Source organism: Salvelinus fontinalis, chromosome 7 (assembly GCF_029448725.1).
Source record: "Salvelinus fontinalis isolate EN_2023a chromosome 7, ASM2944872v1, whole genome shotgun sequence".
NCBI classification, from domain to species: Eukaryota; Metazoa; Chordata; class Actinopteri; order Salmoniformes; family Salmonidae; genus Salvelinus; species Salvelinus fontinalis.
This window is the reverse complement of record NC_074671.1, coordinates 60,941,085-60,960,301: the sequence shown is the minus strand read 5'-3', so window position 1 is coordinate 60,960,301 and position 19,217 is coordinate 60,941,085. Positions and strand designations below refer to the sequence as shown.

The window sequence follows — 19,217 nt, the reverse complement described above, 5'->3', positions numbered from 1 at the left end:
TCTCTCTCTCCACGGGGACATTAACATCTCTGCTCTCACCCCCTGCTCCTTTCTCTCTCTCCACAGGGACATTAACATCTCTGCTCTCCCCCCCTGCTCCTTTCTCTCTCTCCACGGTGACATTAACATCTCTGCTCTCCCCCCCCTGCTCCTTTCTCTCTCTCCACGGGGACATTAACATCTCTGCTCTCCCCCCTGCTCCTTTCTCTCTCTCCACAGGGACATTAACATCTCTGCTCTCCCCCCCTGCTCCTTTCTCTCTCTCCACGGGGACATTAACATCTCTGCTCTCCTCCCCTGCTCCTTTCTCTCTCTCCACGGGGACATTAACATCTCTGCTCTCCCCCCTGCTCCTTTCTCTCTCTCCACAGGGACATTAACATCTCTGCTCTCCCCCCCTGCTCCTTTCTCTCTCTCCACGGTGACATTAACATGTCTGCTCTCCCCCCCTGCTCCTTTCTCTCTCTCCACGGTGACATTAACATCTCTGCTCTCTGCTCTCTCCCCCTGCTCCTTTCTCTCTCTCCACGGTGACATTAACATCTCTGCTCTCCCCCTGCTCCTTTCTCTCTCTCCACGGTGACATTAACATCTCTGCTCTCCCCCCTGCTCCTTTCTCTCTCTCCACGGTGACATTAACATGTCTGCTCTCCCCCCTGCTCCTTTCTCTCTCTCCACGGTGACATTAACATGTCTGCTCTCCCCCCCTGCTCCTTTCTCTCTCTCCACGGTGACATTACCATCTCTGCTCTCCCCCCCTGCTCCTTTCTCTCTCTCCACGGGGACATTAACATCTCTGCTCTCTCCCCCTGCTCCTTTCTCTCTCTCCACAGGGACATTAACATCTCTGCTCTCCCCCCCTGCTCCTTTCTCTCTCTCCACGGTGACATTAACATCTCTGCTCTCTCCCCCTGCTCCTTTCTCTCTCTCCACAGGGACATTAACATCTCTGCTCTCCCCCCCTGCTCCTTTCTCTCTCTCCACGGTGACATTAACATCTCTGCTCTCTCCCCTGCTCCTTTCTCTCTACTTCACTTTCTCCTCATACCTCTCTTTCCTTCTGTATCCCCTTTCTCCCTCTCTCTCTCTCTCTCTCTTTGTGTGTCTTTCTCTTTGTTTTTGTGTGTCTCTGTCTCTCTCTGCCTCTCTGTCTCTTGAATTTTAAAATGTAACCTTTTTTAACTAGGCAAGTTAGTTAAGAACAAATTCTTATTTACAATGACGGCCTACATTTACAAAAGAGACCTCTCTAATGATCTGCAGTGTGTAATTGTTGAATGACATTGAATTCGCTTTGTAGACAAGTTGAATTGTGAGATTTATTTGTATCCATCTCTTTCTCTCTCTCCCTGCAGTTTGCCCTGGAACAGAGAACAAGTTGAGCACGTTGTCAGACCTGGACCAGCAGTACCGCACCCTGAAGAAGCATTATGAGAACTGTGAGGTGGTCATGGGAAACCTGGAGATCACCAGTATCGACCGTAACCGTAACCTCTCCTTCCTCAAGGTGAGTCCAGCTTGACCGCACGCTGCTGATAGACCATGGATTGTTGTCTGTCAAAATGGTAGACATGAAGCCACCTGTTGCAGTGTGAAAACCTCATGAATAATGTGTTCTTTTCTCATCTCTTGGCTGTTTATGAATCAAATGTTTTTCATTTCAGCACTGTGGATATTTTAGCACATATTTTTTTCATTGGTAAACTGTTGCTGCATAAAATGATCTACGGGCTGCACATGGGGAGAGAGGAGAGGACCCGGTGTGAGGATCGAGGAGGCCTGGAATAACATAATTTAAAAAATATTTTTTGCAATTTCTTTATTTTTATGAACATAAAGCTCCCTTACTAGGCCTATCTCGGCACAGCATGGGTCCTCTCCTCTCTCCCCGGTGTGCCCACCTCCCTTCTCCCCCACCTCCCACCCTCCCAGGCCCCCCATGCTGTTTAATGATCTGAGGTGTGCCACTAATTACCGCGCTCCAGCGTCAGGGAAAATGAAAACCATAAACAGTTCCATCAGGCATTGCATCATTAGCGCAACAATTAGGCATCTGGGGGGTTGATAAGGGATATCTGGAGGTACGCTGTTGCCGTGGAGACGCCCGCTTTTATGGCCGCACCGGTCCCCAGGGTGACGGGGTTGATGGCGGTGTGACATGGCAAAGATGGTAGTGGGGTTAATGATATCACACTGTGCCACTAAGTACCACCTGACCCGTAGAGCCACCAATAGTACACTGACGCCTCGCGTTTCCGGGGAAACTGGCAGAGGATGACGGACGAGAAACGTTTTCGCATCCTATCAGAGCTGACCACTTGAGATTATAAAAAATTTCAAATATCATAGATTGTTTTCTGTTGTCTGAACGGATGTTATTGAGGGGTTTGATTCAACTCATTCATAAAACAAGAGAGAAACACGGTCAAAACTTTAGGAACATTAACTGGGGCAGCGCCGGAAGAAAAGTTCCTCTCGGCTAACTTGACAGGAAATATTCCCTTAGAGACGGTTGTCATGCATGTTGATATCCTGGTTGAACCGGCCCTCCTCTCTCTCCTGTGCCTTGCTGATGATTACTGATGAAGTGTCTCAGAGCCCTCTGGTAACAGCCAGACCAGATAGGACAGGAAGTGGTGATGGTTATGACTATGACAATGATGATAATGACGATGATAATTACTATGATTCAATTGAACTTCTGACATTCACACCCATCCCGCCATCCCTTCCTTCTTTCACTAAATCAAGATCAATGCACTAAATCTAGAACAACACACTAAATCTAGAACGCACTAAATCAAGAACAACGCACTAAATCAAGAACAACGCACTAAATCAAGAACAACACACTAAATCAAGAACAACACACTAAATCAAGAACAACACACTAAATCTAGAACAACACACTAAATCAAGAACAACACACTAAATCAAGAACAACACACTAAATCTAGAACAACACACTAAATCTAGAACGCACTAAATCAAGAACAACGCACTAAATCAAGAACAACACACTAAATCTAGAACAACACACTAAATCAAGAACAACACACTAAATCTAGAACACACTAAATCAAGAACAACACACTAAATCAAGAACAACACACTAAATCAAGAACAACACACTAAATCTAGAACAACACACTAAATCTAGAACAACACACTAAATCTAGAACGCACTAAATCAAGAACAACGCACTAAATCAAGAACAACGCACTAAATCTAGAACAACACACTAAATCAAGAACAACACACTAAATCAAGAACAACACACTAAATCAAGAACAACACACTAAATCAAGAACGCACTAAATCAAGAACAACGCACTGAATCAAGAACAATGAACTAAATCAAGAACGCACTAAATCTAGAACAACGCACTAAATCTAGAACGCACTAAATCAAGAACAACGCACTAAATCAAGAACAACGCACTAAATCAAGAACAACACACTAAATCAAGAACAACACACTAAATCTAGAACAACACACTAAATCAAGAACAACACACTAAATCTAGAACAACACACTAAATCAAGAACAACACACTAAATCAAGAACAACACACTAAATCAAGAACAACACACTAAATCTAGAACACACTAAATCAAGAACAACACACTAAATCTAGAACAACACACTAAATCTAGAACAACACACTAAATCAAGAACAACACACTAAATCAAGAACAACACACTAAATCTAGAACAACACACTAAATCAAGAACAACGCACTAAATCAAGAACAACGCACTAAATCAAGAACACACTAAATCAAGAACAACGCACTAAATCAAGAACAACGCACTAAATCAAGAACAACACACTAAATCAAGAACAACACACTAAATCAAGAACAACACACTAAATCTAGAACAACACACTAAATCAAGAACAACACACTAAATCAAGAACAACACACTAAATCAAGAACAACGCACTAAATCTAGAACAACACACTAAATCAAGAACAACCCACTAAATCAAGAACAACACACTAAATCAAGAACGCACTAAATCAAGAACAACGCACTAAATCAAGAACAACGCACTAAATCAAGAACAACGCACTAAATCAAGAACAACACACTAAATCAAGAACAACACACTAAATCAAGAACAACACACTAAATCAAGAACAACACACTAAATCAAGAACGCACTAAATCAAGAACAACACACTAAATCAAGAACAACACACTAAATCAAGAACGCACTAAATAAAGAACAACGCACTGAATCAAGAACAATGAACTAAATCAAGAACGCACTAAATCTAGAACAACGCACTAAATCTAGAACAACACACTAAATCAAGAACAACGCACTAAATCTAGAACAACGCACTAATTCAGGAACAACGCACTAAATCAAGAACAACGCACTAAATCAAGAACAACACACTAAATCTAGAACAACACACTAAATCTAGAACAACACACTAAATCTAGAACAACGCACTAATTCAGGAACAACACACTAAATCTAGAACAACACACTAAATCTAGAACAACACACTAAATCAAGAACAACGCACTAAATCAAGAACAACACACTAAATCTAGAACAACACACTAAATCTAGAACAACGCACTAATTCAGGAACAACGCACTAAATCTAGAACACACTAAATCTAGAACAACACACTAAATCTAGAACAACGCACTTATTCAGGAACAACACACTAAATCTAGAACAACACACTAAATCAAGAACAACACACTAAATCTAGAACAACACACAAAATCTAGAACACACTAAATCTAGAACAACGCACTAAATCTAGAACAACACACTAAATCTAGAACAACACACTAAATCTAGAACAACGCACTAATTCAGGAACAACACACTAAATCTAGAACAACACACTAAATCTAGAACAACACACTAAATCAAGAACAACACACTAAATCTAGAACACAATAAATCTAGAACAACGCACTAATTCATGAACAACGTACTAAATCTAGAACAACCCACTAAATCTAAAACAACACACTAAATCTAGAACAACGCACTAATTCAGGAACAACACACTAAATCTAGAACAACGCACTAAATCTAGAACAACGCACTAAATCTAGAACAACGCACTAAATCAGGAACAACACACTAAATCTAGAACAACGCACTAAATCAAGAACAACGCACTAAATCAAGAACAACGCACTAATTCAGGAACAACACACTAAATCAAGAACAACGCACTAAATCTAGAACAACGCACTAAATCTAGAACAACGCACTAAATCAGGAACAACACACTAAATCTAGAACAACGCACTAAATCAAGAACAACGCACTAAATCAAGAACAACGCACTAATTCAGGAACAACACACTAAATCAAGAACAACGCACTAAATCTAGAACAACACACTAAATCTAGAACAACACACTAAATCAAGAACAACGCACTAAATCTAGAACAACGCACTAATTCAGGAACAACACACTAAATCTAGAACAACGCACTAAATCAAGAACAACGCACTAAATCAAGAACAACGCACTGAATCAAGAACAATGAACTAAATCAAGAACGCACTAAATCTAGAACAACGCACTAAATCTAGAACGCACTAAATCAAGAACAACGCGCTAAATCAAGAACAACACACTAAATCAAGAACAACACACTAAATCTAGAACAACACACTAAATCAAGAACAACACACTAAATCAAGAACAACACACTAAATCAAGAACAACACACTAAATCAAGAACAACACACTAAATCAAGAACAACACACTAAATCTAGAACAACACACTAAATCAAGAACAACACACTAAATCAAGAACAACACACTAAATCAAGAACAACGCACTAAATCTAGAACAACACACTAAATCAAGAACAACCCACTAAATCAAGAACAACTCACTAAATCAAGAACAACACACTAAATCAAGAACAACACACTAAATCAAGAACGCACTAAATCAAGAACACACTAAATCAAGAACAACGCACTAAATCAAGAACAACACACTAAATCAAGAACAACACACTAAATCAAGAACAACACACTAAATCAAGAACGCACTAAATCTAGAACAACACACTAAATCAAGAACAACACACTAAATCAAGAACAACACACTAAATCAAGAACAACACACTAAATCAAGAACAACACACTAAATCAAGAACGCACTAAATCAAGAACACACTAAATCAAGAACAACGCACTAAATCAAGAACAACACACTAAATCAAGAACAACACACTAAATCAAGAACAACACACTAAATCAAGAACGCACTAAATCAAGAACAACACACTAAATCAAGAACAACACACTAAATCAAGAACAACACACTAAATCAAGAACAACACACTAAATCAAGAACGCACTAAATAAAGAACAACGCACTGAATCAAGAACAATGAACTAAATCAAGAACGCACTAAATCTAGAACAACGCACTAAATCTAGAACAACACACTAAATCAAGAACAACACACTAAATCAAGAACAACACACTAAATCAAGAACGCACTAAATAAAGAACAACACACTAAATCAAGAACAACACACTAAATCAAGAACGCACTAAATAAAGAACAACGCACTGAATCAAGAACAATGAACTAAATCAAGAACGCACTAAATCTAGACCAACGCACTAAATCTAGAACAACACACTAAATCAAGAACAACGCACTAAATCTAGAACAACGCACTAATTCAGGAACAACGCACTAAATCAAGAACAACGCACTAAATCAAGAACAACACACTAAATCTAGAACAACACACTAAATCTAGAACAACACACTAAATCTAGAACAACGCACTAATTCAGGAACAAAACACTAAATCTAGAACAACACACTAAATCTAGAACAACACACTAAATCAAGAACAACGCACTAAATCAAGAACAACACACTAAATCTAGAACAACACACTAAATCTAGAACAACGCACTAATTCAGGAACAACGCACTAAATCTAGAACAACACACTAAATCTAGAACAACACACTAAATCTAGAACAACGCACTAATTCAGGAACAACACACTAAATCTAGAACAACACACTAAATCAAGAACAACACACTAAATCTAGAACAACACACAAAATCTAGAACACACTAAATCTAGAACAACGCACTAAATCTAGAACAACACACTAAATCTAGAACAACACACTAAATCTAGAACAACGCACTAATTCAGGAACAACACACTAAATCTAGAACAACACACTAAATCTAGAACAACACACTAAATCAAGAACAACACACTAAATCTAGAACACAATAAATCTAGAACAACGCACTAATTCATGAACAACGTACTAAATCTAGAACAACCCACTAAATCTAAAACAACACACTAAATCTAGAACAACGCACTAATTCAGGAACAACACACTAAATCTAGAACAACGCACTAAATCTAGAACAACGCACTAAATCTAGAACAACGCACTAAATCAGGAACAACACACTAAATCTAGAACAACGCACTAAATCAAGAACAACGCACTAAATCAAGAACAACGCACTAATTCAGGAACAACACACTAAATCAAGAACAACGCACTAAATCTAGAACAACGCACTAAATCTAGAACAACGCACTAAATCAGGAACAACACACTAAATCTAGAACAACGCACTAAATCAAGAACAACGCACTAAATCAAGAACAACGCACTAATTCAGGAACAACACACTAAATCAAGAACAACGCACTAAATCTAGAACAACACACTAAATCTAGAACAACACACTAAATCAAGAACAACGCACTAAATCTAGAACAACGCACTAATTCAGGAACAACACACTAAATCTAGAACAACGCACTAAATCAAGAACAACGCACTAAATCTAGAACAACGCACTAATTCAGGAACAACACACTAAATCAAGAACAACGCACTAAATCTAGAACAACACACTAAATCAAGAACAACGCACTAAATCAAGAACAACGCACTAAATCAAGAACAACACACTAAATCTAGAACAACACACTAAATCTAGAACAACACACTAAATCAAGAACAACACACTAAATCAAGAACAACACACTAAATCAAGAACAACACACTAAATCAAGAACGCACTAAATCAAGAACAACGCACTGAATCAAGAACAATGAACTAAATCAAGAACGCACTAAATCTAGAACAACGCACTAAATCTAGAACGCACTAAATCAAGAACAACGCACTAAATCAAGAACAACACACTAAATCAAGAACAACACACTAAATCTAGAACAACACACTAAATCAAGAACAACACACTAAATCAAGAACAACACACTAAATCAAGAACAACACACTAAATCAAGAACAACACACTAAATCAAGAACAACACACTAAATCTAGAACAACACACTAAATCAAGAACAACACACTAAATCAAGAACAACACACTAAATCAAGAACAACGCACTAAATCTAGAACAACACACTAAATCAAGAACAACCCACTAAATCAAGAACAACACACTAAATCAAGAACAACACACTAAATCAAGAACAACACACTAAATCAAGAACGCACTAAATCAAGAACACACTAAATCAAGAACAACGCACTAAATCAAGAACAACACACTAAATCAAGAACAACACACTAAATCAAGAACAACACACTAAATCAAGAACAACACACTAAATCAAGAACGCACTAAATCAAGAACAACACACTAAATCAAGAACAACACACTAAATCAAGAACAACACACTAAATCAAGAAAAACACACTAAATCAAGAACGCACTAAATAAAGAACAACGCACTGAATCAAGAACAATGAACTAAATCAAGAACGCACTAAATCTAGAACAACGCACTAAATCTAGAACAACACACAAAATCTAGAACAGACTAAATCTAGAACAACGCACTAAATCTAGAACAACACACTAAATCTAGAACAAAACACTAAATCTAGAACAACGCACTAATTCAGGAACAACGCACTAAATCAAGAACAACGCACTAAATCAAGAACAACACACTAAATCTAGAACAACACACAAAATCTAGAACAGACTAAATCTAGAACAACGCACTAAATCTAGAACAACACACTAAATCTAGAACAAAACACTAAATCTAGAACAACGCACTAATTCAGGAACAACACACTAAATCTAGAACAACACACTAAATCTAGAACAACACACTAAATCTAGAACAACGCACTAATTCAGGAACAACGCACTAAATCTAGAACAACACACTAAATCTAGAACAACACACTAAATCTAGAACAACGCACTAATTCAGGAACAACACACTAAATCTAGAACAACACACTAAATCAAGAACAACACACAAAATCTAGAACAACACACAAAATCTAGAACACACTAAATCTAGAACAACGCACTAAATCTAGAACAACACACTAAATCTAGAACAACACACTAAATCTAGAACAACGCACTAATTCAGGAACAACACACTAAATCTAGAACAACACACTAAATCAAGAACAACACACTAAATCAAGAACGCACTAAATCAAGAAAAACACACTAAATCAAGAAAAACACACTAAATCAAGAACAACACACTAAATCTAGAACAACACACTAAATCTAGAACAACACACTAAATCAAGAACAACACACTAAATCAAGAACAACACACTAAATCTAGAACAACGCACTAAATCAAGAACAACGCACTAAATCAAGAACAACACACTAAATCAAGAACAACACACTAAATCAAGAACAACACACTAAATCAAGAACAACGCACTAAATCTAGAACAACACACTAAATCTAGAACAACACACTAAATCAAGAACAACACACTAAATCAAGAACAACACACTAAATCAAGTAGCACTAAATCAAGAACACACTAAATCAAGAACAACGCACTAAATCAAGAACAACACACTAAATCAAGAACAACACACTAAATCAAGAACAACACACTAAATCAAGAACGCACTAAATCAAGAACAACACACTAAATCAAGAACAACACACTAAATCAAGAACAACACACTAAATCAAGAACAACACACTAAATCAAGAACGCACTAAATAAAGAACAACGCACTGAATCAAGAACAATGAATTAAATCAAGAACGCACTAAATCTAGAACAACGCACTAAATCTAGAACAACACACTAAATCAAGAACAACGCACTAAATCTAGAACAACGCACTAATTCAGGAACAACGCACTAAATCAAGAACAACGCACTAAATCAAGAACAACACACTAAATCTAGAACAACACACAAAATCTAGAACAGACTAAATCTAGAACAACGCACTAAATCTAGAACAACACACTAAATCTAGAACAACGCACTAAATCTAGAACAACGCACTAATTCAGGAACAACACACTAAATCTAGAACAACACACTAAATCTAGAACAACACACTAAATCAAGAACAACACACTAAATCAAGAACAACACACTAAATCTAGAACAACACACTAAATCTAGAACAACGCACTAATTCAGGAACAACGCACTAAATCTAGAACAACACACTAAATCTAGAACAACACACTAAATCTAGAACAACGCACTAATTCAGGAACAACACACTAAATCTAGAACAACACACTAAATCAAGAACAACACACTAAATCTAGAACAACACACAAAATCTAGAACACACTAAATCTAGAACAACGCACTAAATCTAGAACAACACACTAAATCTAGAACAACACACTAAATCTAGAACAACACACTAATTCAGGAACAACACACTAAATCTAGAACAACACACTAAATCAAGAACAACACACTAAATCTAGAACAACCCACTAAATCTAAAACAACACACTAAATCTAGAACAACGCACTAATTCAGGAACAACACACTAAATCTAGAACAACGCACTAAATCTAGAACAACGCACTAAATCAGGAACAACACACTAAATCTAGAACAACGCACTAAATCAAGAACAACGCACTAAATCAGGAACAACACACTAAATCTAGAACAACGCACTAAATCAAGAACAACGCACTAAATCAAGAACAACGCACTAATTCAGGAACAACACACTAAATCAAGAACAACGCACTAAATCTAGAACAACACACTAAATCTGGAACAACACAATAAATCAAGAACAACGCACTAAATCTAGAACAACGCACTAATTCAGGAACAACACACTAAATCTAGAACAACGCACTAAATCAAGAACAACGCACTAAATCTAGAACAACGCACTAATTCAGGAACAACACACTAAATCAAGAACAACGCACTAAATCTAGAACAACACACTAAATCTAGAACAACACACTAAATCTAGAATAACGCACTAAATCAAGAACAACGCACTAAATCTAGAACAACGCACTAAATCTAGAACAACACACTAAATCTAGAACAACACACAAAATCTAGAACACACTAAATCAAGAACAACACACTAAATCTAGAACAACACACTAAATCTAGAACAACACACTAAATCTAGAACAACACACTAAATCTAGAACAACGCACTAATTCAGGAACAACACACTAAATCTAGAACAACACACTAAATCAAGAACAACGCACTAAATCAAGAACAACACACTAAATCTAGAACAACGCACTAAATCTAGAACAACGCACTAATTCAGGAACAACACACTAAATCTAGAACACACTAAATCAAGAACAACGCACTAAATCAAGACAAGAACAACACACTAAATCAAGAACAACACACTAAATCAAGAACAACATACTAAATCTAGAACACACTAAATCAAGAACAACACACTAAATCAAGAACAACGCACTAAATCAAGAACAACGCACTAAATCAAGAACAACACACTAAATCTAGAACAACGCACTAAATCAAGAACAACACACTAAATCAAGAACAACACACTAAATCAAGAACAATGAACTAAATCTAGAACAACACACTAAATCAAGAACAATGAACTAAATCTAGAACAACACACTAAATCAAGAACAACACACTAAATCAAGAACAACACACTAAATCAAAAACAACACACTAAATCAAGAACAACGCACTAAATCAAGAACAATGAACTAAATCTAGAACAACACACTAAATCAAAAACAACACACTAAATCAAGAACAACACACTAAATCAAGAACAACACACTAAATCAAGAACAACACACTAAATCAAGAACAACACACTAAATCAAGAACAATGAACTAAATCTAGAACAACACACTAAATCTAGAACAACACACTAAATCTAGAACAACACACTAAATCTAGAACAACGCACTAAATCTAGAACAACACACTAATTCAGGAACTGTAACGACCTGGGTGTCGGGGGGTGTGAAATCAGACGCAGGAACAGCAGAGTTTCAATACGGTGATCTTTAAAGCCCAACCGGCAAACCAAAATGTCCAACACGGACTTACTGGGTGTCATAAACACCTGTCTACAAACACGGGAGACAAACCCAGTACACAATACAAATAACCACTCCCGAAATCCAAAGCTACAGACGAACAATCTCGCACAAAGAAGCGTACGGGCTGGCTGACTAATAAAGCCACACTAATTGCCAATTACCTCAAACCAGGTGATACAAATAAACACGTAAGGAGGGGGAGGAAAAAGAGTCCGTGGCAGCTAATAGGCCGGTGACGACGACCGCCGAGCACCACCCGAACGGGAAGGAGAGCCTGCCTCGGTTGAAGTCGTGACAGGAACAACACACTAAATCTAGAACAACACACTAAATCAAGAACAACGCACTAAATCCTCAGACTGTCTAGTAATTGTGGGAAGATGCCTACAGGGAACTGAGTGATTGGAAGGGTTATTAGTGCTGTCAGTAGGTTACACAGTGGTACCATGCTATACTATAACTCGTATCTACTATTATACAGCCTTTTATAAGGTTACACCTGCCAGTCACTGAGGGCAAAGAAACCCTACTCGTTTGGGAGTTCAGAAGAGTTGGGAAGAGTTCAGAAGATTTCTTTACCCCCAGATTTGCTCCCGAGTTGCTTTGAGTCCTGTTCCTCTGCAGTGAAAGCTACTTAAACAACAGTTTCGGCCCCACCGTCTTTATTAGACTTGTCATACATTTGGTTCACATTGAAGTTGGGCTCTAATATCTGCACCCTTCAGTCAGTCGTTGCAGTAACTTTAAAAGGATTAGCCCCTTTTTTTCAATGTTTGCCTCAATTGACATACCCAAATCTAACTGCCTGTAGCTCAGGCTCTGAAGCAAGGATATGCGTATTCTTAATACCATTTCAAAGGAAACACTTTGAAGTTTGTGGAAATATGAAAGGAATGTAGTAAAATATAACACAATAGACCTGGTAAAAGATAATACAAAGAAAAAACCAACTGTTCTTTTGTATTTTTCTGTACCATCATTTTGAAATGCAAGAGAAAGGCCATAAAGTATTATTCCAGCCCAGGTGCAATTTAGATTTTGGCCACTAGATGGCATCAGTGTATGTGCAAAGTTTGACTGATCCAATGAACTATTGTATTTCTGTTCAATTTTTTTAATCAAGACTGCCCAAATGTGCCTAATTTGTTTATTAATAACGTTTCATGTTCAAAATCGTGCACTCTCCTCAAACAATACTATGGTATTATTTCACTGTAATAGCTACTGTACATTGGACAGTGCAGTTAGATTAATAACAAGAATTTAAGCTTTCTGCCAATAGCAAATATGTCCATGTCCTGGGAAATGTTCTGGTTACTTACAACCTCATGCTAATCGCATTAGCCTACGTTAGCTCAACCGTCCCATGGACACCAATCACGAAAGAAGTTAACTTGCACTTTGATGCAGCTGTTTTACAGATGTCCATGCACGCTTCCGAATTTCTCCGACTGCTTTTTTCTTAACTGATTTGCCATGCTTTCTTTAGCTGACCAAGGATTTGGTTTGGTGAAGCCCTCTGGAACTTTTGTACATGTTGAAAAGGGATATTAGAATTTAGAGCTGTGCTGGAACAAATATGTCGAATGGTTGGGTATAGTGGAAGTGTTTTAATGTGGATTTCTACAGAGATGCCATACCAACAGAGATGCCATGCCAACAGAGATGCCAAGCTTGGCAGGAGTCTGTGTAGTGGAAGAAGGATAGAAGTTGATACTGGTGACTGGCAGGCGCTGAGGCCCAGCGTCATGCTTGGCAGGAGTCTGTGTAGTGGAAGAAGGATAGAAGTTGATACTGGTGACTGGCAGGCGCTGAGGCCCAGCGTCATGCTTGGCAGGAGTCTGTGTAGTGAAAGAAGGATAGAAGTTGATACTGGTGACTGGCAGGCGCTGAGGTTCAGCGTCATGCTTGGCAGGAGTCTGTGTAGTGGAAGAAGGATAGAAGTTGATACTGGTGACTGGCAGGCGCTGAGGCCCAGCGTCATGCTTGGCAGGAGTCTGTGTAGTGGAAGAAGGATAGAAGTTGATACTGGTGACTGGCAGGCGCTGAGGCCCAGCGTCATGCTTGGCAGGAGTCTGTGTAGTGGAAGAAGGATAGAAGTTGATACTGGTGACTGGCAGGCGCTGAGGCCCAGCGTCATGCTTGGCAGGAGTCTGTGTAGTGGAAGAAGGATAGAAGTTGATACTGGTGACTGGCAGGCGCTGAGGCCCAGCGTCATGCTTGGCAGGAGTCTGTGTAGTGGAAGAAGGATAGAAGTTGATACTGGTGACTGGCAGGCGCTGAGGCCCAGCGTCATGCTTGGCAGGAGTCTGTGTAGTGGAAGAAGGATAGAAGTTGATACTGGTGACTGGCAGGCGCTGAGGCCCAGCGTCATGCTTGGCAGGAGTCTGTGTAGTGGAAGAAGGATAGAAGTTGATACTGGTGACTGGCAGGCGCTGAGGCCCAGCGTCATGCTTGGCAGGAGTCTGTGTAGTGGAAGAAGGATAGAAGTTGATACTGGTGACTGGCAGGCGCTGAGGCCCAGCGTCATGCTTGGCAGGAGTCTGTGTAGTGGAAGAAGGATAGAAGTTGATACTGGTGACTGGCAGGCGCTGAGGCCCAGCGTCATGCTTGGCAGGAGTCTGTGTAGTGGAAGAAGGATAGAAGTTGATACTGGTGACTGGCAGGCGCTGAGGCCCAGCGTCATGCTTGGCAGGAGTCTGTGTAGTGGAAGAAGGATAGAAGTTGATACTGGTGACTGGCAGGCGCTGAGGCCCAGCGTCATGCTTGGCAGGAGTCTGTGTAGTGGAAGAAGGATAGAAGTTGATACTGGTGACTGGCAGGCGCTGAGGCCCAGCGTCATGACTCAATCACCATTTATGACATTATTTGATTGGCTGACCATCTATCACACCTTATCTGTGGCTTTCTCCTGGGGAGGGACGTTCCCTCCTCCACCGTTGGAGGAGTGAAGACTGATGAAAAGGTTTATTGACCAAATGAATGTTACTGTGTGAATGACATTTAAATGACCATGTTCCGGATTCTAGTTCATAAAGACCTTTGAATGTTGATATTTTACTTTGTACTGTAAGTGGATTGTTTGTTACAGAGACACTGTGTTATTCTGTTGGTCGGACGGCAGATACTTCAAAGAGGAGCAACACGGGTCCACTCTTATCATACAGTGTGGAGGTGTGGCGACTAGATTAGAGAATGCATGTGAAGTGTTATGCCTTTTGTTTCAATGTTTTGGGCAAAGTATTGTTAATTAGACGATGGGAGACACTGGGATTTGGCGCTGTTGGAAGAATTAAAGCTGGGTTTATACTTTGATCATGGAGACATTGGTAAACCGATCTCATTGTAGTGAATTTTCTATGCTGTTAAAACTTCTGTTTTGTATCCATTTCATGGTGAACATGTCTGGTATGTACCATTTGATAATTGTGTTATTATTGCATGACTGTAATCAATCGGACGACTTTTAAATGGATACGAACCATAATAATAATCCATTAGTTGGTGAATTAACTAATGTTATTCACAATACACATAGCATATATACTTGGTCTCTAACTGTGCAGCTCTGAGCTAAGGTTAACTCAATCATTTCATGCTAGGACATTCATTGCAAGATATTAGCTCCATGGCTTCTTAATAACTGCGTCAGGGTAAACCTAGACACGTGCATCTTATTGTATACCGAGTGGTGACACAACGCTAGCTACCTCGGCTAGATTGATTGATATGATTAAGGGCCGATATCGTTGACATGATATTGGAGGTTGATAAGTGTAGTACATTATTATATTCTACATGAATTCTACATAATGGTTGGATAAATTCCATCCAACTACGTCTGCCTGACACGCACGCGAGCGCACACACTCACGCACGCACACACACGCACGCACACAAACACAGGAATGCACATACATACACACACTAACAAACACACACACACCCAAAGACACACTAGCACACACACACACACCCTCACTTGTGTTTGTGTGCGCGTGCACGTGTGTGACAGTGCTTGTGATTCCTCTCTGGCGAGCCGTGGTGTCCAGGGCCACCCATTAACATAAGTGTAGATTCATGAAGAGGGTGCTGAGGGGCTGAATCAAGCATTGAGAGACGAGGAACACACACATTGATCGTTCCTGTTCCCTTAAAGACAACAGCAGCACGGCAGGAGGAGGGAGGGATGGAGAGAGAGATGGAGGGAGGGGGGACACCCCACTAATGTGACACGTAAAAACATCTGCTCTGACAAAAACCCTCCCTCCTTTCAACTTGAGGCCGCTGTGTGTCAGTCAGAGAGAGAGAGAGAAAGGGGGGGGGGGTAGAGTGGGAGAGAGAGAAAGGGGGGAGACAGAAAGAAAGAGAGATATTGAGAATGAGAGAGAGAGAGAGAGAGAGAGAGAGAGAGAGAGAGAGAAAGAGAAAGAGAGAGAGGAAAGGTGGTGGTGAGGAGAGATACATGGTGTTAGAGAGGAGATACATGGTGGTAGAGAGGAGAGATACATGGTGGTAGAGAGGAGAGATACATGGTGGTAGAGAGGAGAGATACATGGTGGTAGAGAGGAGAAATACATGGTGGTAGAGAGGAGAGATACATGGTGGTAGAGAGGAGAAATACATAGTGGTAGAGAGTAATAACACTCTCCTACCAACAAGGCCTTAGAGCAGTAACACTCTCCTACCAACAAGGCCTTAGAGTAATTTCACTCTCCTAGCAACGAGGCCTTAGAGCAATAACACTCTCCTACCAACAAGGCCTTAGAGCAGTAACACTCTCCTACCAACAAGCCTTAGAGCAGTAACACTCTCCTAGCAACGAGGCCTTAGAGCAATAACACTCTTCTACCAACAAGGCCTTAGAGCAGTAACACTCTCCTACCAACAAGGCCTTAGAGCAGTAACACTCTCCTACCAACGAGGCCTTAGAGCAATAACACTCTCCTACCAACGAGGCCTTATAGCAGTAACACTCTTCTACCAACGAGGCCTTAGAGCAGTAACACTCTCCTACCAACGAGGCCTTAGAGCAGTAACACTCTCCTACCAACGAGGCCTTAGAGCAGTAACACTCTCCTACCAACGAGGCCTTAGAGCAGTAACACTCTCCTACCAACGAGGCCTTAGAGCAGTAACACTCTCCTACCAACGAGACCTTAGAGCAGTAACACTCTCCTACCAACGAGGCCTTAGAGCAGTAACACTCTCCTACCAACGAGGCCTTAGAGCAATAACACTCTCCTACCAACGAGGCCTTAGAGCAGTAACACTCTCCTACCAACGAGGCCTTAGCGCAGTAACACTCTCCTACCAACGAGGCCTTAGAGCAATAACACTCTCCACCAACGAGGCCTTAGAGCAGTAACACTCTCCTACCAACGAGGCCTTAGAGCAGTAACACTCTCCACCAACGAGGCCTTAGAGCAGTAACACTCTCCTACCAACGAGGCCTTAGAGCAATAACACTCTCCACCAACGAAGCCTTAGAGCAGTAACACTCTCCTACCAACAAGGCCTTAGAGCAGTAACACTCTCCTACCAACGAGGCCTTAGAGCAGTAACACTCTCCTACCAACGAGGCCTTAGAGCAGTAACACTCTCCTACCAACGAGGCCTTAGAGCAGTAACACTCTCCTACCAACGAGGCCTTAGAGCAGTAACACTCTCCTACCAACGAGGCCTTAGAGCAATAACACTCTCCTAGCAACGAGGCCTTAGAGCAATAACACTCTCCTACCAACAAGGCCTTAGAGAAATAACACTCTCCTACCAACGAGGCCTTATAGCAGTAACACTCTCCTACCAACGAGGCCTTAGAGCAATAACACTCTCCTACCAACGAGGCCTTAGAGCAGTAACACTCTCCTACCAACAAGCCTTAGAGCAGTAACACTCTCCACCAACGAGGCCTTAGAGCAGTAACACTCTCCACCAACGAGGCCTTAGAGCAGTAACACTCTCCTACCAACGAGGCCTTAGAGCAATAACACTCTCCTACCAACGAGGCCTTATAGCAGTAACACTCTCCTACCAACGAGGCCTTAGAGCAATAACACTCTCCTACCAACGAGGCCTTAGAGCAGTAACACTCTCCTACCAACAAGCCTTAGAGCAGTAACACTCTCCACCAACGAGGCCTTAGAGCAGTAACACTCTCCTACCAACGAGGCCTTAGAGCAGTAACACTCTCCACCAACGAGGCCTTAGAGCAATAACACTCTTCTACCAACGAGGCCTTAGAGCAGTAACACTCTCCTACCAACGAGGCCTTAGAGCAGTAACACTCTCCTACCAACGAGGCCTTAGAGCAGTAACACTCTCCACCAACGAGGCCTTAGAGCAGTAACACTCTTCTACCAACGAGGCCTTAGAGCAATAACACTCTCCTACCAACGAGGCCTTAGAGCAGTAACACTCTTCTACCAACGAGGCCTTAGAGCAGTAACACTCTTCTACCAACGAGGCCTTAGAGCAATAACACTCTTCTACCAATGAGGCCTTAGAGCAGTAACACTCTTCTACCAACGAGGCCTTAGAGCAGTAACACTCTCCTACCAACGAGGCCTTAGAGCAGTAACACTCTTCTACCAACGAGGCCTTAGAGCAGTAACACTCTCCTGCCAACAGAGGGAGGTAAATAAGAACCTGTTAATCTGAGTGACCATCATATCCTCTTCCTCTCATTTTTCTATCTACAGTCTAAGCCACAGGTGTCAAACCTGGTTGTCTTGGTCTTAATTGGATACAAATAACAAAAACCAGAAGACACACATTCAGTTTGACACCCCTGGTCTGGGCTGAACCAATAAGACACACATTG

The 19,217-nt window shown here is 40.5% G+C and overlaps 1 protein-coding gene across 2 annotated transcripts in view; it reads left to right on the top strand.

Annotated features, from left to right (window-relative positions):
* LOC129859945 (receptor tyrosine-protein kinase erbB-4-like) overlaps positions 1-19,217 on the top strand; it is a 600,299-nt gene that overhangs the window by 348,408 nt on the left and 232,674 nt on the right. For both annotated transcript variants that reach the window (XM_055930221.1, XM_055930219.1), the window contains exon 2: positions 1,356-1,507. In XM_055930221.1, the coding sequence (XP_055786196.1) occupies positions 1,356-1,507 (152 nt within the window). The remainder of the gene's footprint in view (positions 1-1,355; positions 1,508-19,217) is intronic.